This window comes from Mycteria americana, chromosome 5, assembly GCF_035582795.1.
Source record: "Mycteria americana isolate JAX WOST 10 ecotype Jacksonville Zoo and Gardens chromosome 5, USCA_MyAme_1.0, whole genome shotgun sequence".
Classification (NCBI taxonomy): Eukaryota; Metazoa; Chordata; class Aves; order Ciconiiformes; family Ciconiidae; genus Mycteria; species Mycteria americana.
This window is the reverse complement of record NC_134369.1, coordinates 45742785-45769642: the sequence shown is the minus strand read 5'-3', so window position 1 is coordinate 45769642 and position 26858 is coordinate 45742785. Positions and strand designations below refer to the sequence as shown.

Sequence of the window (26858 nt, the reverse complement as noted above, 5' to 3'; positions counted from 1 at the left end):
AGCAGTGGATAATAGCTATTTGAATGCGAGGTCTATTGAACACGTTTTCTCCCTACCTCTTCCCCTCGTCCTCAAAAAGAGGCAAAAAAAAGCAGCTCTTCCCACAGTAATAATTGAAGAATTTCTCCAGGAGACTGGGAGCAGTATTAGTACTTCTCTCTTTTGGTAAAAGCCAAAACCTATTTTTTTCTTTCCACTTTAAAGAAAAAACCAAAAACAAACAAAAAACCCCACTCAGAACAAACTGAACCTGTTGGTGGAAGACAGCATAGGTTTTCAAAATGAGTAAAAATTTTAGTACTTAATCACCACTTGCCACTTGATGGGAGTGGTGAGCTAGTTATGCAGGCCTTGGCTTACAAATATAAAACAAGATGTTCCATGGACTATAAATAGCCAATTTTTATAGTTTTAAAACAAACACAGTGCAACAAAGTGCCAAAATCCAAATGTATTTGGAAAGTTTAAGAGCTGCTTGTTACAAGATACCTAAACTAAATTCCACATGACACTTATGCATTAAGTGTTGTCAGGTTAAATCAATTGCATTCCAACTAAATATACCAGATACTTCGTTATGGGAAAGATGAACAGATCAGCTTGCTCTGTGTGATTGGCAAAAACCAAACTGCATCTCCTCTGAAACATAGCTATTGATACAGAAGCCTTTTCTATACATGTACAGGAAGTTATTTTTGTCACTCAATGCCTGTTACTCTTAATTTACTTCCCTTTTCACATATTGTATCTCAAGGAAGAAATGGTATGCCCAACATCTTTTTCCTTTCAGCACTTTACAGAACTTAATCCTATTTGTAGGTTAAAATAATAAAGCTACCAAGGCTTGAAAAGCTTTACTGTAGCAGTGTAAAAGATAAAACAGATGGACAACAGGTTAACAACATCTGTACTTCAAAGGACTAAAACCTGTTGAAGACACCTCTTGCATTTTATGATGGAGCGAGCAAACCATTAACTGTTCAAATATTAAAAAGATGCATAGCATGTACCCAGTATGATTTGTCTAGGCATGAAACAATTAACCAATTATAAAAAAGGACCAACTTCATACCTTTCCAATTGCATACACAGAAGTGATTACATGTAAAAAGGAAAGCCATACCTCAGTTTCTTGGACTTCTAGTAACAGAACAGGTAGATCCCAGTTGTTTGATCACTAACCCATACTGCTGTGCTTATTACCTGTAATGTTGACACGAATGATGTGTATTCTGAATAGAGAAGCTACACTCACCAAGTCAGTCCAAACTGCAGGGCGGTACAAAGCAAAGTTCTGCACCCAAGAGATCAGATCAGAAACAGCTTTTAGAAATAATCAATTGCAGCTAGAGAAGTGCAGAACACAGGAGAGGAAAGAGAAAAAGGGTGAACCATGGAAACAGTTTAGGGTGCCCAGCGTGCCCTAAATACAAATTATTTCAAGCACATCAATAGCTAGGAGGTTCTTAACAGTGCTTACATTTGATTTTTAAACAGCGCAAAATAGTGCTTTCCATAAAATATTAAAGAAAAAAATTGTAAAAACAAACAAACAAAATCTATACATACAAACTCTCAAATTCAAAAGAACAAAAGTGCAAGTCAAAGGTCTTTAAAAAGATTTAGGCCTTCTGAAAGCTTAAAAGAGATTTCCCTTTAGCATTTGGTATATCAGCAATTCCAACAAGACGAGAAAACCAAAGAGCAAAACAACATAAAAGATGTCCACTACCACAGGTCATTTATTTATACACTAAGTTAAAAAATACGAATATTTTATTACAAAAAGTTTATCAAACAACTGTATACATACAGTTCATATTGTTAAAAGCCAATATGTCAATTGATACTTTATGTACATTTGATTAATAATGTCATACAATTGTAGAAAAGCATCACTCACCAGAAACTGATTTGGCATTTGGAAAGTAGTTACCACCCTGCACTAGAAGAGACAATTAATATAGGAATAAATTTATATGTTACAATAAAAATACTTATTTGCTGTGATCATCAATGGATGCTTTCTTTCTCCAAAAAGAACCATCATAAGTGAAGATTAAAGTGCACATAACCAACGCCTTAATAATTCTTCAGCAATCCCATCTATCATTCTAGATGCTCCAAGCACATCACAGTAACATCAAGGATTTAGGACTTTTCTCTGTGGCTTGAACAGTAAGATTTAAGAGAAATTCAGCTTTCTAAGCTGCACGAAATAATTCTGGTGTACAATAAGATGAAGTAGGGTACAGAAATTTGGAAAATAGTGTTTGGTGAAAAAGTCAGTGTAAATTTTCCCAGATATATGATTCCTGGGGAAATACTTTCCTTTTGAAAGAAAGATTCATAGTATTTCATACAACTGTGGACCAAACAAGCAGAGCATGCAACAGTATTTACATAACCATCCCCGCAGTTGTTCTTTGTGGGCTACATATAACACAGGTTGGAGCAACACTGTCTACTTTATGCATAAATTTTGCTGGCAATCTGTGGAGGAAGAAAAGAAATGACCAACAATTTGTTTACTATGGAATAGGGTCCTAAACTAGAAAAGTGCTCCTCAAAAAATGTAGCTCAAAATATTGGCTTTGTCTCATTACAAGCAATATAGTAAACCTTACAAAATATAACACAGTCAGTACTAGCAGAGCTGTTGAGGGCAGTAATTTTAATAAATCAGTCCACTTTGGATAAAATAATGCTTATGCATGTTACAATCTATTCAAAAGCAACAGCTGAACAGGCTAAATTTACATCCACAAGAGAAGCATGACATGTTCACTGAAAACGAAGTGAGTTGCTGGTAATTATGGTTATCATTTTTATCACACCAACTGGTCACCAATGGAAAAAAAAATTTTTTTTTCTTTTTTTTTCCTTTTTTTTTTTCATTTTACAAATATGAGAAGTTCTGAGCCATTATACTTGAAGAGCATACTTCATATTTTAGGCACTGGACCCAATTTAGAGGTAAAATGTCTGTCAACATGATTTAACATCCTCAGGTTTCTGAAGGCCATCCATATGAAGTTTACATACAGCACTACAAATACACATCAGATACTGCTGTAAATTTATAAGAAATACAAAACACTATTAAATACCACTTTCACCCCATGGCACATCAAGCATGGCAATACCACTTGTTTCGTATCTGGTTAGCAACAGTCAGTTGTGGTTATGCTTTATTGAATATTTTCCTTTCTGTAGCTGAGAAATATACAGCTTGGACTTGCTTCCATCGGGTCTTTTAAACCAAACTTCATCATGGTTAATTGTTGTAATTATGGCACTACAGAAAATGAGGGAAGAAGGGTCAGGGGAAGAAAAACAAGAAGAATTTAGAAACCTTATAAGTTAATAAATAACCTCAAAACTGCAGCTGTATTTCCATAAGGTAAATGAAAATATGCATTAGTTGTAAATGCTAGGCCCAAAATATACTGGCTCCATTGTAAGGATAGTTTTAACGGAATTCCGTGGTAACTGCATGTGTCTTTAGAAAAGGTAGTTAATTTTTCAGCCATCTTTGTACTTTCTTCTCCTATGAGAAAGCCCTCAACATGTACAAATATTTCAGTTGTTTAAAAGAACAATAGTCACCCATAGAAAACACAACAATAGACTACCCATGGTAAAAAAGATCTGTTGGAAAACATACCCAGAGATTACTTCAAATACAAAGTATTTGGAAAAAAGTTGCACAGATTGAAGCCCAAGATTTAAAGCAGAAAAAGTATTCAACTGTTAGTCATTATACCAAGACCATAAGAAATAAAGTCAAAGCCTGATTTATGGAATCATTCTTACATGAACCCTGCTTTTATGCTCATTGCAGTAAACCTTAATACAAATAATGCACACAACCCCCTCCCCATACCCCCCAGGAAAAAAAAATCTCAAGTAGAATTGATGACAAAAAAAGGCTCAAAATCAGAGATTAAAACAGTTAATGAAGAAAGATCTATCACATACTGAGTGTGACAAAACTCCCTCCAGGAAACTCTTCAGCCTTAAAAGTTGCTGAAATCTTGAAAGGCTGGGAAAGTTACACTGTATGCTTGTCCTGTTAAGCATCAGCTTTAGGCTTTTATCAGATACTGGATACTAAGATCTTTTTTTGGCCCAGTATAACTGCTATGTTCTGCTAAACTAAATCAGAAAGTTTTAAATTTCAGAAAGAATATATAGTTTACTAAAATACCTTCCTGTTTCAGCCCTGAACAAGCACCAAAATCACCAAAATCTGTTCCCCATCACCATACACGGGGAAGAAAAGAAACAGCCAGTTTTACAGGGAACTACTGCTATATGAAGTTAATTTTCTTGGGTAGCTGTGCATATTTAATCAACACTGCGCTTAAGACTGATTTGCCCCATTCAGTAAAAGGTAAGATATACATTTAATTTTAAATATTGTTTTAAATATACACACTTTTAGAATTTACAAATATTATCCATACAGAGAAAATATATTCAGATATCTTAAACATTCAACCAAATTTGCACTGTAATATTTAGACCATTCCCAGCTAGAACCTTTGTTCAGAGAAGGAAATAATGTAAAAAAAGGTCCAACTCAGAGAATTAATCAACTGAAAACAAAGCTTACCTTTAATGGTATAAAGTGATTTTCCATAATTAAGTATTTTTGGGTGGGCCAACAGATCAAATTCTCAAAGCAACAAAATCCCAAGATACTAAAAAAAACTTACTCAAAGGCTATTCAGAAACTAGTAAGAGCTTAAATTTAGTGAGATACTAACTTGACAAACATCTCATTACCTTCAGTGAAGTCCAACCTTTACTAGCCTCTCTCAGAAGTCCAGCGCTCAACCTTCTTTGATAATGCCTGTCTTCCAAAGCGAACTAATAAATGTTACTGAGGTGGCAGTATTTCCAAATAAGCCTTATTCTTCAATGCCATCATCCTATCTATTGCTTAACATGAATGTACAGAGCTGCATAAACTGAGTAATCTTTACCTTGTAGGACATTCATCTTTCTTATCAATGCATATCGTCTGTCCACGTCCATACCACTCTCCGTCATAATAGAGTCTTCCTTCTTCAGATCTAGCACTATGTAGATGCTTTTCTAATTTGACAGGTGCTAAAATGATCAATAAAAGTCACTTAATACTGACTTGGCAGAAGTTAGTTAGATGTTTAAATACACTTTCATCAAGTTATTTACATAGAATACACATTTTTTTCCATTATCAAAAGTAGCCTCTCTCTTAATAATTGCAAGAATGCAAGAAAATTGGAAGCAAGATACCTTTTTATTTCCAGTCAGATAAATCAAAAGTTATATTTCCATTTTCAGATAGAAGCTATCTTCCCCACAACCTTCATATCTGTGATATGAATTTTGACAAATCAAGTAATGCGATATAGAGAAGACTTCAAATGGCAGAACCTGAAACCTCTTCATTAGCACATTACCACAACATGCAAGTAGTAATACATCACTAAAGAAACACACCACCTGCTTTTGCCTCCTCTCCCTTTTCCTCCTTACTTACCACCTCCAAGTATTTGATTTTACCTAGCATAAATGTGCTCCTCACCTTAGTGCCAAATGTCAGTTACCACTCCTTTCCCATTGCTCTACTTTTTCAGGGCTGTAGCTTGCAGTGAATGCGAGCATCCTTTAGAATGCACCCCTAAGGTCCAGATGCTCTCAGCTTCCTGCCTCATCTTGTGTAAACACTAGCATAGCTTGCTAATATTAATTGGTGTAACCCACTTTTAGAAGTCTAAATTTTTGTCAATAATTTCCTAGAATTCAGGTGTCAACACAATCATCAGCAATCGAGCTACAAGTATCAGCACCTGAGAGAGGGGAAAGACAAAAGCCACATCTTCCAGCTACCTCACCCCATCCTCCATCACTATACCAGGGTTAAAATAAATATAATCTGTCTAGATGCAGTTTGCATCATTCCACGACACAGCAAGTTCTGTCTTGTGAAACCAGACAATGTTTACTTACGTTCTGGCTTTACTCTGTGTGGCCCCAGCGTAGCCATTGCCTTGAAACACAAAAGAAAATGAAGTTAGTCAGCAAGCATAGTCTTTTTTTCTTAACTGCCAGCTTTAATTGTGAAGTTATATGCAGCAAAATGACATTAATTCATTCTGAAAAACAAAATGCTATATGAACAACCTGCTCTTTTGATTTATACGTTATGCTCATAAGCTCACAAATTTTGTCTCATGCGAACTCTAGATCACATGTAGTATTAAAGTAGGTTAAAAAAAAAAAAAACTCCAAAAGCTTTTTGGGGTTGTTTGTTTGTTTGCTTGCTTTTTGTTTTTTTTTAATTATTTCCAGAAAAGGCAAAATCCCCAGTAGATTCTGGGTTTGTTGCTATTGTTTGAAGTAATGTTACACTACAGGAAAGAAACTGAGGGAAAGCTGAGGGAAAGCTATTTTTCTGTTCCTCTGATGCAACAGGAAAAGTCAGATAAGTTTTCACATAGGCATCACATTTTACTTCTTGTTTAGGAAATATGTACAAGTATAAAGCAGGATGGAAACTGACTCAAAAGCTATTTCCCACCAAGTTTTTTAATTCACATAAGTAGTTTGCTATGCCATAAGCTGGGAAGCACTAGGATACTAGGGGAAATTTTCTGACTGCAGGTGCAAGGCAAGGATAGCATTTCATTACAGCAAGTTACTTTAATGACATGACAAAGATCTGAAAAAAGCACTCTGCACTTAAAAGCTGGATTTTTTCAAATACGTCAATTGGTCAAACAAATTTCTCTTCCTGTAAACCCTGATTCTCTTATAATCTGGGAAAACCACAGCGTTTCACTTTATTAAAAAAAAGGTATAACAAGAGGTCAAAGCACAGAAATCTTCATAAAATAAACTATTTACTATGTGAAAACATACCATATGATGTATATTTAAAAAAAAATATCTTAATTTGAAACAAAATCCTATCAAACTATCCTATCATAGTTTCTACCCAATTATGCTAGACTATGAGAAAGCAGATCCTCTCGACACAGGCTTTAGGCTCACTTGATGATGGAAAATTACGGACTACCCATTTTAGAGATAACTTCTTCCACCACTTTATTGGATTCCTCTGCATGATTTGGGTAGAATCAGAAAAAGCAGCAATAACATAGCTTGAACTGAAATGATTAGCTAACTACTGAAGAAATAAAAATCTCTTTAGAGCTTTGATCATGTAAGAAACACATTTATATATTTTTAAGAGGCAAAAGAACTAGATGAGAACCCATACAAAAGCCACAGCCAATGGCATTCATCCTTTCACCTTACCTTCCTTATCGTTGTCCAGTCTTCAAGTATATCAAGGTCTTGTAACATATAAACTATATAGGGGCGTGGAAAAGTTAGGGAAAACTCTTTTAAACAGCAATAATAAAAATATTCTAATGTCTGTAGAAAGATATTAATAGCTCTGTTTTGCCAATCTTTCACACAAAAAATACCTACATGAAGTGAAACCTCAGCAAAAATAAATGCATCTTTGAATTATGCAACCTAGAAGTACACTTTAAAAATTATTAAAAGAGATAGGTAATAGTATGTAGCTATTCAGACTACTGGAGTTCAACAGGAGGATAAGATAAACAATTGTGATGAGTTCCAAAAATCATTCTATTTGTAATACTACAAATTACAATTAAAATTCACTGCAATTTCAATATACCACTGCAAATCAGCATCTACACTAGTATCAGCTTTAATAAAATCATTATTTTTACAGTATTCTGCATCATATTTATTTGAGAGGAAAGTATAGACAGCACCACATCTCTGAATATCAAATATCCAAAAAACAGGAAGTAGAAAGGCAAAGCCCCTTCCTTGAACTATCAACTGTAAAGAAAAAATTGTGTATTAGAACAATATGTGAACTTCAAAACAAAACTCCATATAGCACAGCTATTCCATTACAACAGTCTTCAGTTTTTACTTTGTTTCTCCCCATTTCATCTCTGAAAAACAGGTTTAGTGCTATGAATGTTTAAAAACTAAATCTCCTAAAATGGGATATGAGAGCTTTAACTTACATTCCATTTAAAATTTTAAGAATCTTTAGCCATTTTCAAATTTGCTTTCCTCTAAATAGCAAAGAATTACAAATCAAAAGTCATGTAAAATTTCTAGGCATTTGCTTTACACAGATCTGTACAAACTGACAAGTTCACAACTATTTTAAAATCATAAGCAAAAAGACCAAATTAATTCACTGCACAACTGAAAGGATTTTCAGCCTTATGAATTGCCTGAAATTGCTGGGGTTTTAGACCTAATACTATGTTAGTATTTTGTGTTTGGACTGTATCCTAAAATGGCAAGGTAGCTCAAAATTCACAGAATCTGATGCTATTTATATGGACATCCTGAAGACAAGGATGACTGAGAGCTAAAGAAAATACCCTTTCACACAACCTGGGAATGGAATTGCTATAAGGAGTTAAGAAACTAATGAAGCCACTTGTACCTGCATTCATTAATACCGCTTGGCTTTTAAGCACTAGTTAAAAAACACCTCTACTAAACTGAATTTATGACACATCCTAATGGAAGAACAGTCATTATTAGGAAACATCATCCATCTGAGATGTGCTCCAGTAAATCAACCATCCTGAAGGAGGGTGTCCTAGTGATGACAGCTTTTTCAGAAACTTCTTCCTTCCCACCTTCTCCTAATGTTACAAAACCTTGTGAAAGTAGCAGGATTTTTTGCAGCAGCTTAGCAATAAAAAAATGGTCTTTATACCATATAATGTCAATACTTAAAAGTTGGTCTCTTTCAGGTAGTCTCCACGATCCTGGCAACTTCTAAGCCATCACACCTCTACCCTATAGAAATGTTAGGCTGGGGGTAGGAGTTGAGAGAACACTCAGTTTGCAAAGGCATCTCCTTTCTCTGGAGAAAGATGATAACCATCTTTTAGCTGTTATACCTTAAAAAGTTTCAGCTGCACTGCATGCCTGTCAACAGCTATGAAGAAGTCACCAATGCAAAATTCTTAAATACTATACTCACTCTACAGGAACCCCAAACCCACAAACACCACCATCCCTAACCATCTCAACCCTTGGAATTTTAAACTTATAATCAAAGAGGGTTCTAAAGTCTATGGAATTGTTAAGAACTAATAAATTGACGTAGAGATGTCCCAGTATGAGAAGCAAAGCTACACAGGAGAAGTTATACAAGCCAAGTTATACTTTGCAAACATAATGCCTAACATTTTTGTGCTTTTGCCTTGTAGCTCTATTTTTTTAAGAGTTAGAAAAATCAACTTTTAGAAATATTCTCTATATGAAACTAGTAGTTAGACAAGAGAATCTTAATTTCAATTTTCATAATGGAATGTGTCAACATGGTTTCTCTAATCTGAATTAGAATAACATCTGCCATGCAAAAATCAATTTTGAGAATGCATTATCACTTCAACTTGTTATTAATGACATATGTAATAAGACTAGCTATAAAACAGTAAACATTACTAGAAAGAACAATGATTTCAGTAAAAGGATATCTGATACAACAACAGGTTTCTTCTTATCTGGACTAAACGGATCCTTCCTTTTCTTCCTGGACTGTAGCTCATCATTCCATAATTCTGAAAAGACATAATAAGAACATGCTATGAGTCAGAAATGTTTAGCTCTTTCTACAGCAGAAAACATTGTCCAAAAATGAAAAATACGTTTTCTGGCAAGATGCTGTTTCTTAACAGAATGAAGGTGTTACATGATTACATAGTCATAGATTAATACTCTCAAAACACACAAGGGATGCTGACAACTACTAGACCAAAGTTTGTTTTAAGCTTAAATTCAACCCACCACCCAAAGTCTATAGCTGAATAGCATTGTACTGGATAACCTGAAACTCACCAGACATACTATGTGTACAGTCAACTAATCAGTAGCTACCACAAGATTAAAAAAAAAAAAAAGAGCAACGACAAACAAATTAAAAAAACTCCAACAACTTTGAATTTCCATCCACCTGAGGTAATGTCAATGCTATGCCTGTCTTCTTCAAGTCTTCTAATCTTCTCTTCTAATTCACTTTGTACAGTATCATACAACAGAAGCTTTTCACTCTAAAAAAGCAAGAAATTACACATTTTTACATGATTAAGTTCTATCATCTAAATATATATGACAGCAATTTAAAGCCTCAGCAGAAGAAAGGTAAGAGTAGCTTTAGGTGAAAATTTTTCAGAAGCCATAAAGCATGTGACATTTCCCTCTATCCACTTTCTTAGCATGAGATCCTAGCTCCTTAAAGACAGCACGCTCACTTGGCATAAGTGTAAATATAGTTATCAAATATCAGTACCAAGAATAACTAAGTATATAAAAGCATGCAGCTAGATCTCCAGAATAACTGTTTGTATTTTGACACAGATACAGTATTTTCCTTTTGGATAGCAAAGATTTATTCACAAAGAATAACTGTAAAGTAGTGACCTCTATGCCATCTTTCATTACAAATCAGAAAAGCTAATGTTTTCAAGGAAAGCTTTTTATTAAGCTGCCTCCAATATTAATAAACCTGCAGTCATTTATAGAGGATTATCAGCTATTACCACAGGATTTATAATTGTCTATTTTCATAGATTTGAAAAATACCTTCCCAAAGAAGAAAGACTTTGAGCCTATAAAATAATCTAGGTAGTTGTGAAAGCAAAATTGTCTACCTTAAAGCTGTGAGAAACACTTTTAAAGCACTGCTTCAGAAAATTTAGCTAGTTCATCCTTTTAAAAGGCAATTTCTGATCCAAATAGATTAACATGCCTTCAGTGTTATCATTAGCACTTTTTATATACAAAGACAAACAAAACCACACTCTGATGTGAACTTTCTACAGCATTTTGTGCAGTCTACACTCTCTTCCATCTGTGTTTCAGAACAAGAAAATCAACTTTGTAGTAAACTGCTGTCAGTTATAGTCCACCACATCCGACTGATACCAAAATTACACAATATCTATATAGATCAGTTACCCTTTTAAAGGCAGCATCAAAAACCACTAAACTCTCTAAACCAGTAACTTGGAATTAAGCTGAGTTCCAAGCCTCAAGGAAATAAATTTACTGTTCTTTCATAAGCTTGCACATTTCCTAAAACATGAGTAGGAAATAGAGCTGATTTTAAAGTTCATTTTCACTGAGCAACATCTTTAACAACTCTGGAAAACAGAGGGCTTGGACTTACTCACTGAAAAAACAGCTTAAGCAGCACAAGTCACTGCGTCTAGCTATTTGCTACCATGTCTCTGCCAGAAGCTGCAGTCCCTAGAGCCAAGTCAGCAGATGTTTGCACCTCAACTGCTCCTGTCCATAGCACAGCATACTAACAGAAACTTACCTTTACCAATGTCCAAGCTAGTGTGCTGGAGTGAAGCAAAGCAGTTGAGGAACAGATGAAAACAAAGAACCCTGTTCTACTAAATGGCTGTCACGTTTACCATTCCCTTCAAGTTACAAAGTATTTAAATTCCAAATACCTCCTTTCATATATTTTTCAACTCTTAATTATAAAAAATTTCCCAGTGGAATTGAAAAGGCGGAAGCCTCTTACATATACCTGAAATGTCAAATGAGTGTTATCTGTTCTGAGACCATTTTAAAATTCCATTTTAAAATGAAATAGCATTTGTGTTTAGACATCTGTTTTGCTTCAAGCACTTGGTGACAAATAAGGTGTGAAAAGCTGTTACAGGCATCAGAGGCATTCTTGCTGAATGGTTATATTCCAGTGGAACAGCGATTCTACAAGCAGCACTGCTGACTTTAAAGAGCTTTTCGCCCAAGAGACCCTTACTGGATGGTGAATATTCAAGTTCTGAATGTTTCACAGTAGAAACATAATAGCAAAACAAGGGACAAGGGCCACCTTAAAGAGGAATAATATATAGCCAAAGCAAATCATTCAATCACAGATGAGAAACCCTGCATGTCTTACAGGATTTTGTTCAACCTCAGGAGTACTCACAGGAGCGAAGACAGTCAGTAATGAGTAGTCCCTCATTATACCTTGTTCCTTCCCAAGGCATGAAGAAAATGGATTTTTTTTTTTTTTTAAAAGTACACATGCACATTCTTGCTTTATTGGTATAGTAGGAGCCACGGACTTCAGGAATATGGTGAACCACTCAGAAGAAAACACCTTTAAGCAACTGTAACGGGGGGCTGAAGAGTACTATGATGCAAACCTTGGGATCTAAGCAGCTACGTTACAGCATTGAATATACACATACTTGAGTATTTGTACTATGGTATCTAGTTTTTAGATGGTTAAACAGGAGTGTTTATATTCAAGGAGAGAAATATATTGTTCCTGTAACTGCTTTTGAAATGACAACTCTATCACTAGCTGTCCAAAGCATCTTAAAAAGACATCATCATCATTATTATTATTGTTGTTGTTGTTAAAATGTAAGGTGTTTTTTGCTAAAGTTATGTCAGATATTTTAGTTACTGTCTTGGTAATCTTTTTATAACAAAGGTAAAATAACCATGTGGGAATCTATTAATAAGAACCTGTTAATGAAAAATAAGAAAACTTAGCTATACTTATATGCAAAGTCAAACTAATATAAAGCTAATTTTTATATGCTTTGAATAACCTCTTACACAGGCTTAAATATCACAAGGCAATCACATTCAAATAGCAAATAACAGCAATAATAAAAACATGCACTGAACTTGGAAAGCATGACACAGTAAAGTTAGATGAGATTAGCTATTGATGTAAAATAGCTGGCACAACCTCACAGTGCTGTCGAGAGGCTTGAATTTCACATTCATACTTGTTCTTCACAGATTCCAGACAAAGCTCTCTATAGATACCTGTAATCAGACAAATTACAGCAATATTACTTTCTTTAGCTAATATCTGACTTCAGAATTCTCTTTAAGACTGCCTGCAAGTCCCAAAATGTGTACATACTGGAATACACATATATAATATATTAGGCACTTACAGTGGCTGGCTGCTTTATGGATGAAAAATAAGAACAAGTAATCCCTTAATTTTGAAGATCTGAGGAAAAATAAATGCTATTTTAATTTTTTCCCCTATCTGTCAACAAATTACACCAGCGGTCATGCTAACTTTACAAAATAGGTCTGTTTCATATTTCTGATCAAATTATCCTGGATATTCTCAGTTTTCAAATCCATGAAGTACTAAATGGCCTCTTCTATTTTCTAATTAGAGTTTTAAATAATGTTTTGGGGTTTTTAAATAGCTAGAAAACTAAATGAAAGAACAAGCTTTTACAAATTAATATTTGGAATAAGGCTTACTTTATAATGCATGACCTTAATAAATCACATCAATTAAGAAGACTCTGCTCCATTCTTAGAAATAACCACCTTGTGATACAAAGGATACTGCTTCTGAGTATTAGAAGCATTTCTTATACATTTCTGAAAACGTGTCTACTAAACAGACAGCTGAAAAAAATCTGAAAGGTATCTGAAAGGTATCTGAAATGTAATATCTGGCAAGTACAGATAGAACTTGATTTAATATATTCAATGCATTCAATACAAAATACTTAAATTGTTCCAGATTACCACCTTGATAAGTTAAGTTTGCACACATGCTGGTGCTGTCTAGCAACTGAAGAAATCTAGAACAAAACTAGAACAAAACTAACTTCCCTTAGAATTCAGTTGACTATAAATTAGTACAGTACAAGAGGAACAATTGTTACTGGCAATTCCTCTGAAAAACATACCACAAAGTATTATGTCAATCATCTTTCCACTGTGAAGTCACTTTTGATCTACAATTCAAAATGTTATTTTCTTACATCAGTAAGTTATGCTGGCTTTTTTTTTTTTTGGCTTTTTTTTTTTTCCTTTTTTTTTTTTTTTTTTAAAATATTTATGGCTGACTGGCATATCTAGGTCTACCAATTTATAGTCACTGCTTATTTGCCTGAAATCCAGCAGTATAGGTATGAATACTTCTAGAAGAAATAGTTGTATTCCTGACTTGCTGAAATAGTCAAGTTCCATGTTTTGTGTGGATAGTGCTCCATGCCTTAAAGACCAGAGGAACACAGGATTATTTTCTACCACAGATGCAATTATATCCATAGTTTAGCTAAACATAGTTTAGCTTTTTTTTTCCCCCACCCCTTCCTCCCCTCTCTCAGGTAGAAGTAGGTCCTTAGGGGTTACCTGCTGGAGCTCAAGTCCTACTACTACCCACTTCTGTCAAGGGTCTCAAACAGTAAGAGCAAATAAGCCTGTTCTGCAGTTTCTTGCTTTCTCTGGAATAACTTTACCAATCTCATTCAGTTGAGGACAAAAGGGAAAAAAAACCCAATCCTGATTTCTAGTCTCGACTTCAAGGAAACTTCGCAGCTTTTACCCTGGGCTCTTTTTACATTGGAACATGGATCTTCAGTGCTGCTGAAGACAAATCAGGAGAATCTGTAATATTCTGCCTATCCATACCCACCTACATGAAAGCACTGACAGCCAACCACATTTAAAACTGAAAATCAAAAGCCTGGATTAAGGTTGCTTTTATATCAAACCTTCTGCAAGTTCACCTGCAAACCTTCTGCAAAGCCCAAGTGGGCTACTGAGGACTAGTCAAGTAAATGTGGGTTAAGATCTTAAAACCCAGAAATTCTGGGTCATCAGCTGAGAATAGGCATTATGGAGAAGACCAGGAAGGAGAGAAATACAATAGACCAAAAGATTTCAAATTCTCTTCATAGCCTGAAGTCAAAAGTACCAATGAAGACATACTGAGTAGCACTGAAGTAGCACTAGTATTATGAAAAGTATAATCAGGCTTGCCATTTTCCAGTTTGCCTGCACCATGCTTCTGCTGAATTTCTTAGAAAAAACACTGGCATATTTTCTCTGGCTACAGAGATCATGACTGTCTGCCTTTTGGCTCTCTGACAGCCTGTGTTAGGTAACCGTTAAACAGCTGAATTACTCCTAAAGGAGTTGAGCTATAACATGAAAAGCATTTACAACAGGGAAGTACAGAACTTTTTCTTCCTGTAATACCACCATTCCATATGGCTATATGGCTGTATCCCGGAAGAAGATAAAAGTTCTTGCCTGCTTCTTCTATGAGCATAAAAGCCTATCTAAGCATTAGCTTTAATAATTAAAATGCAGCTTAGATAAAAGCTTCTAAGGATAAGAGTTTTCCTCTTTCCCCAGATGGAACAGGAGGATGGGAGCAGAGAAGAAGAGACACAGAGTAGAAGAGCAGGAAAAACATGATAGTCTAAGATGATCTGGCAAGCACTTCATGAGATAGCACCTACATATCTCTTCATTTCAACAGTGACCAGTGTGCAGACTTGATCCCAAATCTTTTGACTAATAAAAATTCTTACTGTTTTTAATTCAGTAATTTTGTGCTTACTACACAAAGACAAGCAGCCATTAAGTGAAACACAAAAAAAGACGTCTTTTTAGGGTGATGTTATCAGGCAACTTGTGCAAAGAGGTGAGCAACCTATTCATTTTGACTTGAAAAATATTTTACATTTAAAACTGTGCCACAGTATTTCTAACTTTATAACACACTCCTTTAACAATTCTAAAGAAAAAAGAAGATTGACCTTAAAATGCACAGCAAGTTTATACTGTTGAAAAAGCAATGCTCATTTTACATGCCTACCTGCCACCTTGGTTCGGATTTGCATATTTTCTTGTAAAGCTGCCAATGGTTCCAAATATTCAGGTGCTTTTCCAGCTATGACCTCTTGTAGTTTTGCATCCACTTGGCTTAATCTTTCTTTGTAGAGTCTTAAAATAATAGGAATGAAAAAATATGTATTTTATTTAAAAGCAGCACAAGTTAGAAAAAAATATTTTTAAAAGAACTATTTTGCATCTCTTTGTTAATGTTACGGAACACCCACTGAAACAAAGTTAAGATTTGTTACCATTTGAATTTTCCAATACATATTTTTTTTTTTGAACAATATTCCTCAAGTCTATTAAGCCTTTCTGGAAAACACATGCAGACAATCAGAAGTGTGGAAAGTAAAGATAAAATTAAATGTATCTCCATCTCTAAGGAAGAAGAAAAAAAATCCCACGGCTGTTAATAGGATTAAGATGGAGTAGGAGGTGAATCAACATGGAATAGGACAGGAAAGGTGCTACAACACATAAGAACAACATGGCTTACATCATGGGAGAGAAAGATAGACATTTTGTGGATAGAAACGCCCATTCGCTTTCATGTTCACATATCCGCTCGCACCCTACCATAAACCATAAAGAGAGGCAGGCTCTTATTGAAGCAACCCTCATTTCATATCCACATATTGCGTACTATCACAAATATCACGGGATAATTTGTAACTGACATCCTCTGCTCCTGCCAAAAGGAAGTGTATTTAAATTATTTTTATTTTACTTAAAATTCATTCCTTCTATAAAAGCTGATATTTACTGGCAGACAATGAAGAAACCTGCTTGCATTTTGAAGAATTTAATGTAACATCAATTACTTCAATCACAATAAAGCTCCACTCTTTGTAACTGACATAGTGTTCAATGGTAGAATCATCAACATAACCAGCTTTTCCTGTTCTCATTTTTCACCTTGCACCCCACAATCAAAAGCTGTAGAATTAAGGCAAACATGTACAAACTCTGTTGTATGTGTTAAGAACAGACCCGATGTTATCTGTTTACACAGATAAACATATCTTTGTTATATCTGTTTACACAGATATAACAGATGTCTTTGGGACAGGGACGCTGCTTTTTTACTTGTTTAAAGTGCATAGGCTAAGTAATGAATTAGACAGCAGAAAGTTCATGTATACCGATACATCAAGACCTCCTTGAGAAATACTTCCTGTTCATCTGCCACCGGTCTGCTCATCATTTTACTTTGATGACCACTCCATAGTTCAAGCGTGTGTACCTAACCTAGCAATAGTCAGTGATCACTCCCCTCCTTCTTACCTGCAAACTGTTAAGAGTATGATACATGCAATCTGTCCTGCAGTCAATGGACACAGCCTGCAGCTGGTCAAAACCCAATTTGCTGGGCTCAATCCTTGATGAGCATGCTATGCACATGATGGTTAACACAGAGCTACAGCAGAATTATTTTGCTAGAACATAAGCACGGGTGCACAGCGCACATGACTGGGTGGGTCACTAACATTTAATTACACAGCACCAAGTTCCAGCTACATCAGAGCAAGCAGTTATGGACCGAGTGCTGCCAGCACTTGGTACCATGCAGCAATTGATAGACTAAAACTGTTTTTTCAGTACTTTCAAATGGTGATTTGCCTAAAATGGTTAACTCCTATCAACCACTGTAAATCCTATTTATCTCACAGCATCCAAGTTCAGTTTCCCTGAAAAGGAAGAGGAGGCAGATGCAATCACTTCATCATCTCTGCTATTGGTTGTGACTAAACATCCCATTGTTTATGCATCTTTTCCTTCTTTCCCAACTTTATCACCTCCGTACTCATGACCGCTCCTCCCTATAATCCTTCTTCCATCATTCTAATGCTCCTTTCCCAGTATCCCCACCATCACAGTTCTTCCAGCCCCTACAAACACCCCAATCTCTCAACTAACCAGTGCCTACACAATGCCTTCCTCCTCATATACCACAGCCTTACCGCCTCCCAAACACCATTCGCAATCGTTAAACCCCCTGAAATACTTGTTTCCTTCGTCCCAAGACCACCCTCCTTCATATTCACTCCTTAAAGGTTTGTTTCCATAAAGCATTTTCAGTCATCCAAGCTGCCCAACAGATGGAAGAGTAGGAATGAACTCAAAAGCTGGCAGTTTTCCAAATGCCAAACCAGTCAGTACCGACTGGCTCCAATACTCATCAGTTGGCTCCATTTCACAGGTTGCTCCATGCTCAGCCCAAAGAACAGCAGGACAAAGAGTCTTCTCTAGACACTGCAGGAAGAAATTGCTTGTTGGGCAATTCTTTCCAGACCTTATTAGATAGACCTCACAGTGTCCTGTTAGGCAAAGCAAGTTGTATGTCTCAGTTCTGTAGTAGAAAGAACTATCTCACAATATAAACACGCATCTGAAATGTAATGGCAACTGACTAGATCTTCAATTAAAACACATGCCCAAGAATAGACAAGGTCTCCTCAAAGTTTCACTTGTCAGGTACCTGATTAAGTTAGTTGCCAAACCACCACCGATTTAAATTGGAAGAAATGCATCTAGCTTGTCTGGGCACACGTGAAAAAAAGCCAACTTAAAATACATACAAAAGACTGGCTCTAATACAAACGAGATTCACTTTTGAATAACTGTGGCTATTAATTTAGTCTCTTCTACTTACTAGGTCTTTACTACTGATGTAGATATTATGGCAAACTACACGCAGAGACCTAATAGTATTTTAATTTTTTTTAGTATTGGTATCTGGTTTGCAGCAACCACAAGAAACTTTCATTGGTACCAACTATAAAAACTGCTGTAATACCCTGCAAAAAAACCCTAATTTCTTACTTAGCAGAGACAGTGCTTGGGTCTGTCCCACATATATACAAGGATGAGAAAGGTCTTGAGTAAATAAATAAATAAATAAAACCACCTATTTCCCTAAAATCACAATTCCTTGGGTCTGCTAAGGATTTTGATGCAATAGACCCACACCAGCCCTTCACAGCAACAACACTTCAAAACCATTCTTACAGCAAAACAGAAAATAAATAAATAAATAAATACATAAAAGCAACTGCCTGCAAATAATTTCAGAACTCCCAATCCTTATTCTTCTCCAAAAGTAGCATCCACACATATGAAAGACAAGAAACACCAGCCACACATAATATTCTCATGGAATGGATCCTCAAATGAGGCACTTAAACGTTAAAATACTTACTGATCTTTAAGGTCTGTAAATTGCTTTTCAAGATTGGACATTTCATCTAAACACTCCATTCTTCTTCTTTCACAGTCCTCATCATCCATTTCTAAGAATAAAAAAAAAGGTAATTTATTTTGAACAACGTAATGTATTACCAAATAAACTGGATATTTTGTTTCTAGTGAATTTGAAGCAAGCCTGAATTTTAGCCATGAATAGATTATCCATTATATTATTATTATCTTATAGCAGAATATTAGAAATCACTTGCCATATAAACTACAAAGTAAGAAACTTAGATCTAATTCTAGAAGAAACCCCATAAACAGCAATTTTTCTTCCTCAAAAGAGGGAACAACATCACTGTAAGACTTCAAGAGGTTAAATTTCATGACTGATAATGCAAAGTGTACCTAAGAATGCATGAAACAGAAAAACTAAACATTGTATATCACACCAGATGAAAGGCACCATTAAGCACGAAGAGTTATTAGCCACCACTGAAAATTCAAGTGTATTCTGAGTTAGTATGAGCAAAAGTAATCCCTGGAAAGCAAGCACAGTTCAATGTTACATTTGTCATAAAAAATTCAAGGTTTTGCTTTATTAGTACCCATTAAAAAAAAAAGTAACCATTAGTACCCATTAAAAAAATTAGTACCCATTAAATTAAAAAAATTAGTACCCATTAAAAAGTACCCTAAAATTAGTACCCATTAAAAAAAAAAGTAAAGTTTGGTTTTGAAAACAGGTTTCATCCTGTTCAATTGGGACAGTTCTTTGAAGATGAAATATTAATGTAGAAATATCTGTAGTTCATCTTAATGACCATTTAAAATGACTGCATTTCTAATAAAATACTTCTTAACCTGCAAAGTCTACAATTTTGCAGAAACTTGATTTTATATGCTTTTATGCAGCAAGAGTAATTAACATAAAAACTCTTTCCACTGTCTTTGTTTTAATTTATATTTCTGAAATTTTTTTCTTAATTTACCTAGTGAACATAACTGTAAAGTATAATAAATACCCGCTTTTTGGCCAAAAATTTTGCCACTTGTGATAGAGACATCTGATGCTACTAAACACCAGTTGTTACCTCCACTGCCTTTTCTTAGACTAGAAAACAGAAAAACTAACCTACAAAATTCTTGACTCTATCCCACCCTTTCCAGAAAAAAAAAAAAAAAGGCTTTGTTAAGCCATATTCAGAAGTTAGAGATGTCCTGAAACTGCTTTATAGCAGCAGTATCTCCAGGGATTAGCTCTCTACAGTTATGGTACAAGTGACCAATTATCAACCAGTAGGAGAAGACATGCAGAAGAAGGAATGGCCATGCAGTCAGGAACGGGAGCTGAACTGGTGCAAACAGGCCAGCTGTTTGACAGAAGGGGCTGTCCTAAGGAGGCCATATCCATCTAAGCAGTCACTCTGTCAAGAAAAATCCTAACTCCTGACAGAAAGGCAAAGTAGGATCCTGAACCAAGCAGAGACAGCCTAGACTCACTCTTCTAGACCACAAACAACTCTTGAGCCTTCTGCTTATTTCTCACTCACATTTTTCCAACCGACACGTCTGACTGCTTTATGCTGCCTCCTACACCAACTACAGAAAGCAGCACGCAAGTCTTCATCCTTATTGTTTTGCAAAAGAGTATGGCAATTTGCAAAGGTGATGAGGTGAAAGGAGCAGCTTCAGGGCCAGTGGAGGATCTGATTAACTCACATCTTCTACTCAGACCTCTCAATGTATGAAGTTTTCTCCACGTAGCTTCTTCCTGAAATCATCACAAGCTTTTAAGACTAAAAACTACACTAGCCCTCTCTGCCTGGATATGAAAACTAGGAGGCAGTGGAGCAGTATTAATCTGTCCTACAATGGTACCTACAAGTCCAAATCAAAGACCTACTGCAGTTTGTCACATTACAGTAGGTACAAACAAAAAAGATAGCGTGTACAAAGTTTTAAAACATGATATAACCTAAAGTATTTGAAAGCAGAGTGAGAAAATCTAACGACAGAACTTCCAAAAAAATACATTGAATGCTTAGCACACTGGGGAGGGTAGGAGAAGAGAGTATCAGGCTCCTAAGCAATACTATTTTATTTTAAAATACTGTTCTCAGAAGTAAGGCAGATCCTGAATCCCAGAATAAGGCTGAAAATCAGATTAAAGAGCAAAGTTTTATTTGGCTGTGTGACATAATACTCAAGCCAAAATCGATTGGGCAACTTTCAACTTGGCCAGATTTAAGGAATGTGGCAGTCATGCTACTCGAAGAGTTGTCTAAAGCATTTGTGTGCTATAAAAATAAAGCTTCTTTAAAATTTGAAGGCACCTCCCTGTGAAGCCAGACAGGAACAAGCACTGGGATCCCAATAGTTCTCCCACTTTATTCTCAAACTCAAATACGTGTTTCAGATGCGTTCAGCTATGCTTTTAGTTCTAATGATGTTTTAGTAAATAATTCACTCAGAAGCTTTTCCTTAAATTAACATGGATGTTATTGTTTGTGTACGTTTAGGGACTACAAATCAAAGAAAACAGATTAGAACTGTAACCCTGGCTGAGGATCAGTGCAACATCCACTGCTGGAGGGGAAGGGGACTGCATCTTACATTTCAACCTTGCATTGCAAGGAAACTATAATGTGTTGGTATCTGAGGACACAGCTGACTCTCTTGTAGATATTGAAATAACACATAGCTCTCTCCAATCTCCCCTCAGCTATGTATACACTCAAAAGTCTTTGACTTTCTGCCTAGAAGTCTACATTCTACCTATCATTCATACTGAATGCCAATTCACATGCTAAGCCACTCTTCAATTATTTCACCGTTTCTGCCTCCAGTAATTATTCTGCCTCCAGTAAGATTCATAAACTGATGAGGATTTTCAGAGTCCTGAAATATCTTTTAATTCCCCAGTTATGGAACTTCTTCCCCGTGGCCTTAAACAACATACAGGGTAGGGAATATGAAGTACTGAAAGAGTAAGAGGTTTTAGGATCAAATCTCATGGCTTTCCAGTTGAAAATTTACATCACTGGAGGTGGAAAACTCTTCATTTCATATTAAAACACTTGCTAACAGTGTCTGTCTCAACACTTCAGATTTCCCATAAAGTTTCATACTGCACAAAGTATTTAGGGTATTTTTAAACACTTTCAAAATCATAGTCATTCTTTTCCTACAATGTTCAAGCAGTCCAACTCAGTAACTAGGGCAGCCTGGTTTAAAGACAAAAAACCCCATAGTACTTAAAATGTAACCACCTAAAATAGCTTTTTCTAATAAGCTGTGGCCTATATAAAGTGCTCTAAAAAATGGCCAAATTCTCATCTGGGGTGGTAAGCATAACTTGTGGCTTTTTTATTCATCCCTAATATGCTATTCCATGTCCTGGTCAATAAAAAACCCTATACTAAATACATAGCGTCAAAAGGAACAGGATAGAAACAGTGCCAGCTCTCAAGGGCAAGTTCTTCTAACCACACCCTCCATATTCTCAGGCATCTACTGGGGAAAAAAAAAAAAAAAAAAAGAACACTGAATGCAAGTAAAGCAAATGACAAATTTAACAAAAAAATCCTTTCCTTCAAATTGTTTTTTTCTTATTATTACTAATTTTAATTAAGACTTATTTCTTGCAGTGCCGTAGGAACAATATGCTTCCATGGAGTACGTTCATATTTGTCAAGACACCGAGACAAGCATGTAATTTCCTGTAATCATCGCTTTTTAAGTGCTCCCTTAAAAGCATTTCTCTGTGGAATGCAATAGAAATTATCTGGAGAGCTTCTTGTATTGTTTTAAAGAAACATTCACAGACTACATTCACTTAAAACACAATTCCTCCTTCCTCCTCCCTAATCCCAGAAGAAACCAAGGGCAAGACAACAGAATTATTTGCCTTCAACTAAAATCAACCAAAGTGTCTTTGAGGACATGTAAACTTCAAAGTTTTCTTTAAAAATATCAATTAGCACAACTGCATATGGGAGCAAAGGCAAGTTTCAGAAAAAAGCAAATTTCAAAGCTGGAACTAACAGAGACAATTCTCTCTTCACCAGAGCCAGGGAGTTGGAGGAAAGAAAGAGTTAAGTTTACACTTGTTATACCAAGCTCCCTTTCTCACACAGAAAATGACATTTTTTTAGACATCCAGATTAGCTAGAATAGGAGATGAAGAAGTGGCATTCCCACACAGCATCTAGCTACAATACAAACTGGAAGGCTAAGATGGGCTAAGTAAGTAGTGGTTATTGTCGCAGTGCTGCTCCTGGACCTCATCAAGGAGTCCTTCACAACCTTGTCTCACCCACCTACTGCCCAATAAGCTTGTATATTCCTCCTTTACACTCTCTCCGTTTTCCCCTGAAAGACATAACAAACTTCATATATCAGAACTTCTTGAAAAGCTGTCTCCATGAATTTCTTATCCAAAATACAGTATTCCCTTTTTAGTCCACGTACAATTCTGATAATAAATGAACTGAAGCATGCTTTTGTAAGTCACATCTGAAAGGAACAGAGCAGGTTGCTGTGCAAACCAGGACATAATCAGATATGCTTTTCCAACTTAAAACACAATTACCTCCAGCTGCTTGCCCTGATACCCTCACTCAAGTTCACCTTTTTTCCAGCATAACCACCAGCACACACGGATGCTGCCTAGTTTAGGTTTCATCAGAACAACCCAAGACAGTTTAAGCACATTTTTCTGGCCTTGTTTTTCAACGGAATCAGTTTGAGAGAAGGGAAGAAAGGAAAGACTGATCAGCCTTCCTCGGTAGCAGATCTGTAATTATATCAATAAACTCTCCACCTACAACAGCCCAACTGTTCATAAAAGCTGTGCACACATTCAAGTTTCAGTACAGCTTAGCTTTGAAGCCAGTCCCATGACTGATCCAGCTTATCAGGCACTGGGGCAGTTTGCAGCAGTTTTGGTGAACACAAACCAAGTTCTCTTCCTATCAAGTTAAACACAAAGCTTCATTCCAGGTACTCATCAAATGCATTCCAACATCTATGGAGAACACAAGGACTTGAAACAATGTCTTGTCCTTCAGGCAGCTTCCAACCAACCCAAACTATTTTGGAGATGTAGGGGCCTCAACACTATCTACTCAGAACTACTTATTCTCTATTCTTATTTTGCCAAATCAGTTGCTAATACAGACACAAATAAAATCACTATGTTTATAATAATTTTTCTGACTCTTTCAAGCCCATTCCTGGATGTGGTTCACAGTTCACTGAAGAGATCTCCTGCGTAGCATTGCATTAGACAAGAGAAGCAAGATCTTCCCTCAGATGGGGGAACGGCCCAGAACTAAAGAACTCCCTTGTTCCAGCGGACCTCTTGTCTAAACCTGTCAAATCATTAGTCCCAATTTCACAAAAAGATGTAGGTATCCAGTTAACTGATTTAAGTTGGAGGTGTTTACATATTCTCACAAAATTGCAATTTATGACTTCTGCTGCTATTGAGCTCCAGTCTATCTAATCACTGTTTTACATAGTCCCCAGTGCCTCCCATTTACATATCAGACTCTTCACTAGCTACCTTTTTAATGGGATATTTTTCTGACAGCTTAGCATACAAAGGCCCAACAAGTATTGAAGACAGTGCAAGAAAGGGGATGGGAAAACACAGCGTAGCAGGAAGGGTGGGTAAGGATGAGAGGCAGGACAGTGGCAGCCAGCAATTTGATCCAGGTGGACAGCCATGGACCAGCAGCCTAAGTTGTAAAATGGGGTTCAATCAGCAATACTTGCCAGCTCAAAGGCATGGGGGAGAATAAGGGGGAAAAGAAAAAAAAAAAACCAAAACACAGGAAGCTCTGTATAAACCATGGGCAGATTACCTGGATTTGTGGATTAACCAAGGCCTCTACTGGGAGATCCACTCTAGTGCAGAGTGAGTATTAACTCAGATCAAGGTCTAAGGGAGTGACTATACTCTCTCCCAGTACAGCAGCCACACTTCCCCAGCACTAGTAGAGTCTTCACTCTACCTCTGCAGAGTCAGCTTGGCTGTCTCTGTACCACACCTCTGGGGCTCCAGTACCTTGCTAGCCCATGCACAGACCACACGAGGGCAAGCTCCACAAGTCCACATGGAACCACCGTAGCAGGGCTTTCCCTGAACTGCATCAGTCAGTGTGAATATAAAAGCCATAGGATTTAACATTCAAGATCTCCTAGATCTTTAACAACAAAAATGAAGAATTACCTGTACATCAAGGACTTTAATACACACAGATAAATCAATCACAAGCCAACATATATAAAAATATAATTTCACAGCTGCCTAATTTGCCTAGTTCATGGCATCTCACTCCTTCCACTGTGCCAAGCCCGGCACTCATGCCACAACTTAATGTGCTAGTACAGGAATGGGACAGGATCCCAGCAGACCACTCTAAATCACTTAAGCTGCCAGAAACACACGTCAGGACCACAGCTAGGACTGAGCACAGCTACTGTTTTTCAGCTAGCCCTTCTAGTGACAAAGATCCCGCTTATGGAGCTTACTTACTTATGGAGCCCCGGTGATTCCAGAGCAGCAGTATATGCATCTGATGATCAGTACGTTTCCCAGTAAGTGACCATTTTATAACTTACCCCTTGTAATTACAAGGGAAGTTTGAACAGATAATAACCTTCTTCTAACACAACAGAAATTGAGCACAGAAAAAGTAATCCTTTTAAAGCTGGATTTCACCTACTAATATCATTCAAAATCTACAGTACAGAGGAAGCTACAGAAAAACGAAGGGACCTTCAACAGAGTAGAGGCTGAAATGCTTTGCAAAGAGGCCAATGGTAGTAACAGGGCTTCCAATACCCCTCAAACACAGGCCTCAAAACATCTGATTGAAATTCACGATTTTGCATACGAGGAAATACATACATATATATATGTACACACACGTATGCCTGTATTTTGTGTGCACGCATGTATGTATGTATGTATGTATGCCAAGCCTTTAAGTGCAGACCTTAGCGAGCACCCCCCCCGCGGGCCATACACTCAAGCCCAGCACCTACACGGAGCGGCCCGGCCCGCCAAGCCCAGGTCCCAGCCAGCTCCGGAGCTGGCCGCTCGGGGCGAAGCGGGGCTTCCGTGCCCATGCGCCCCGCCACGTCCTTCCCCCGCGGCCGGCGGCCCGAAGAGGAGCCGCGGGGCCGAAGCACGGGCTGGGCCGGGCCGGAGTAGCGGGGGGGCGGGGTCACGGCGGGGGTGGGCACCGGCTGCCACCGGAGCCGGGGGGGGGCGGGACCGGTCTCTCCCCCGGGGCAGCGCGCCGGCCGCTGAGGGAACCGCCGCGGCGCCCCCCTCAGAGGCGCTGCCCTACGGGCGGGCGGCCGCGGTACCTGAGCTGTCCCCCTCCTCGGACACGGACGAGCTCTCGGTCTCCTCCTCCTCCGAGCTGCTGCCCTCGTTCTCCCCGTAGTCCACCTCCATCTCATCGTGGTTGTTCTCCTTCTTCTCCCGGGAATGGACCGGCATCGTCCCGCCGCTGCCGAGCTCTGGAACAGCCCTTCCCGCCGCCGCTCCGCCGCTGCCGCCGGCCCCTCCGCTCCGCCCCGCCCCTGCCCGCCTGCGCAGCCTACTCCACCCGGCGCCCTCCGCGCCCTCCCATTGGCCGAGCCCCGCCAGCAGACTACCTTAGCCCGCGCGCGGAGCATTCTGGGAATTGTCGTCCGCCGAGAGCGGCGTGGGGGACGAGGGAGGCTCCGCGGCCGTGGGGCATCGTGAGGGGCCAGGCGGGGAGCGAGGGCTTCCCGCGCCCCCTTCCCCGTCTCGGGGCGCTCACGGGACTGCTCGTCACTGGGAGGCTCCATCACGGTCAGGCAGAGTTAGGAGTGCTTCGCACCTGCCCGCGTCTCCCACAGGTGGCCCGGGCGGGGAAGTGGGCCTGTGGGGCCGGGGGTTCGAC

General features: G+C 37.7%; 1 protein-coding gene across 1 annotated transcript; it reads right to left on the bottom strand.

The window, feature by feature from the left end:
• Positions 1-1724: 1724 nt before the first annotated feature.
• BRMS1L (BRMS1 like transcriptional repressor) lies at positions 1725-26514 on the bottom strand. The gene is made up of 10 exons (XM_075503155.1): positions 26293-26514; positions 18920-19010; positions 15701-15828; positions 12803-12882; positions 10031-10127; positions 9555-9638; positions 7315-7379; positions 6004-6043; positions 4992-5118; positions 1725-3298 (listed from the first exon to the last, which is right to left on the bottom strand). Exons 1-10 carry the CDS (start codon positions 26426-26428, stop codon positions 3175-3177), a joined length of 972 nt encoding a protein of 323 aa, XP_075359270.1. The 5' UTR covers positions 26429-26514; the 3' UTR covers positions 1725-3174.
• Between the last annotated feature and the right edge of the window lie 344 nt (positions 26515-26858).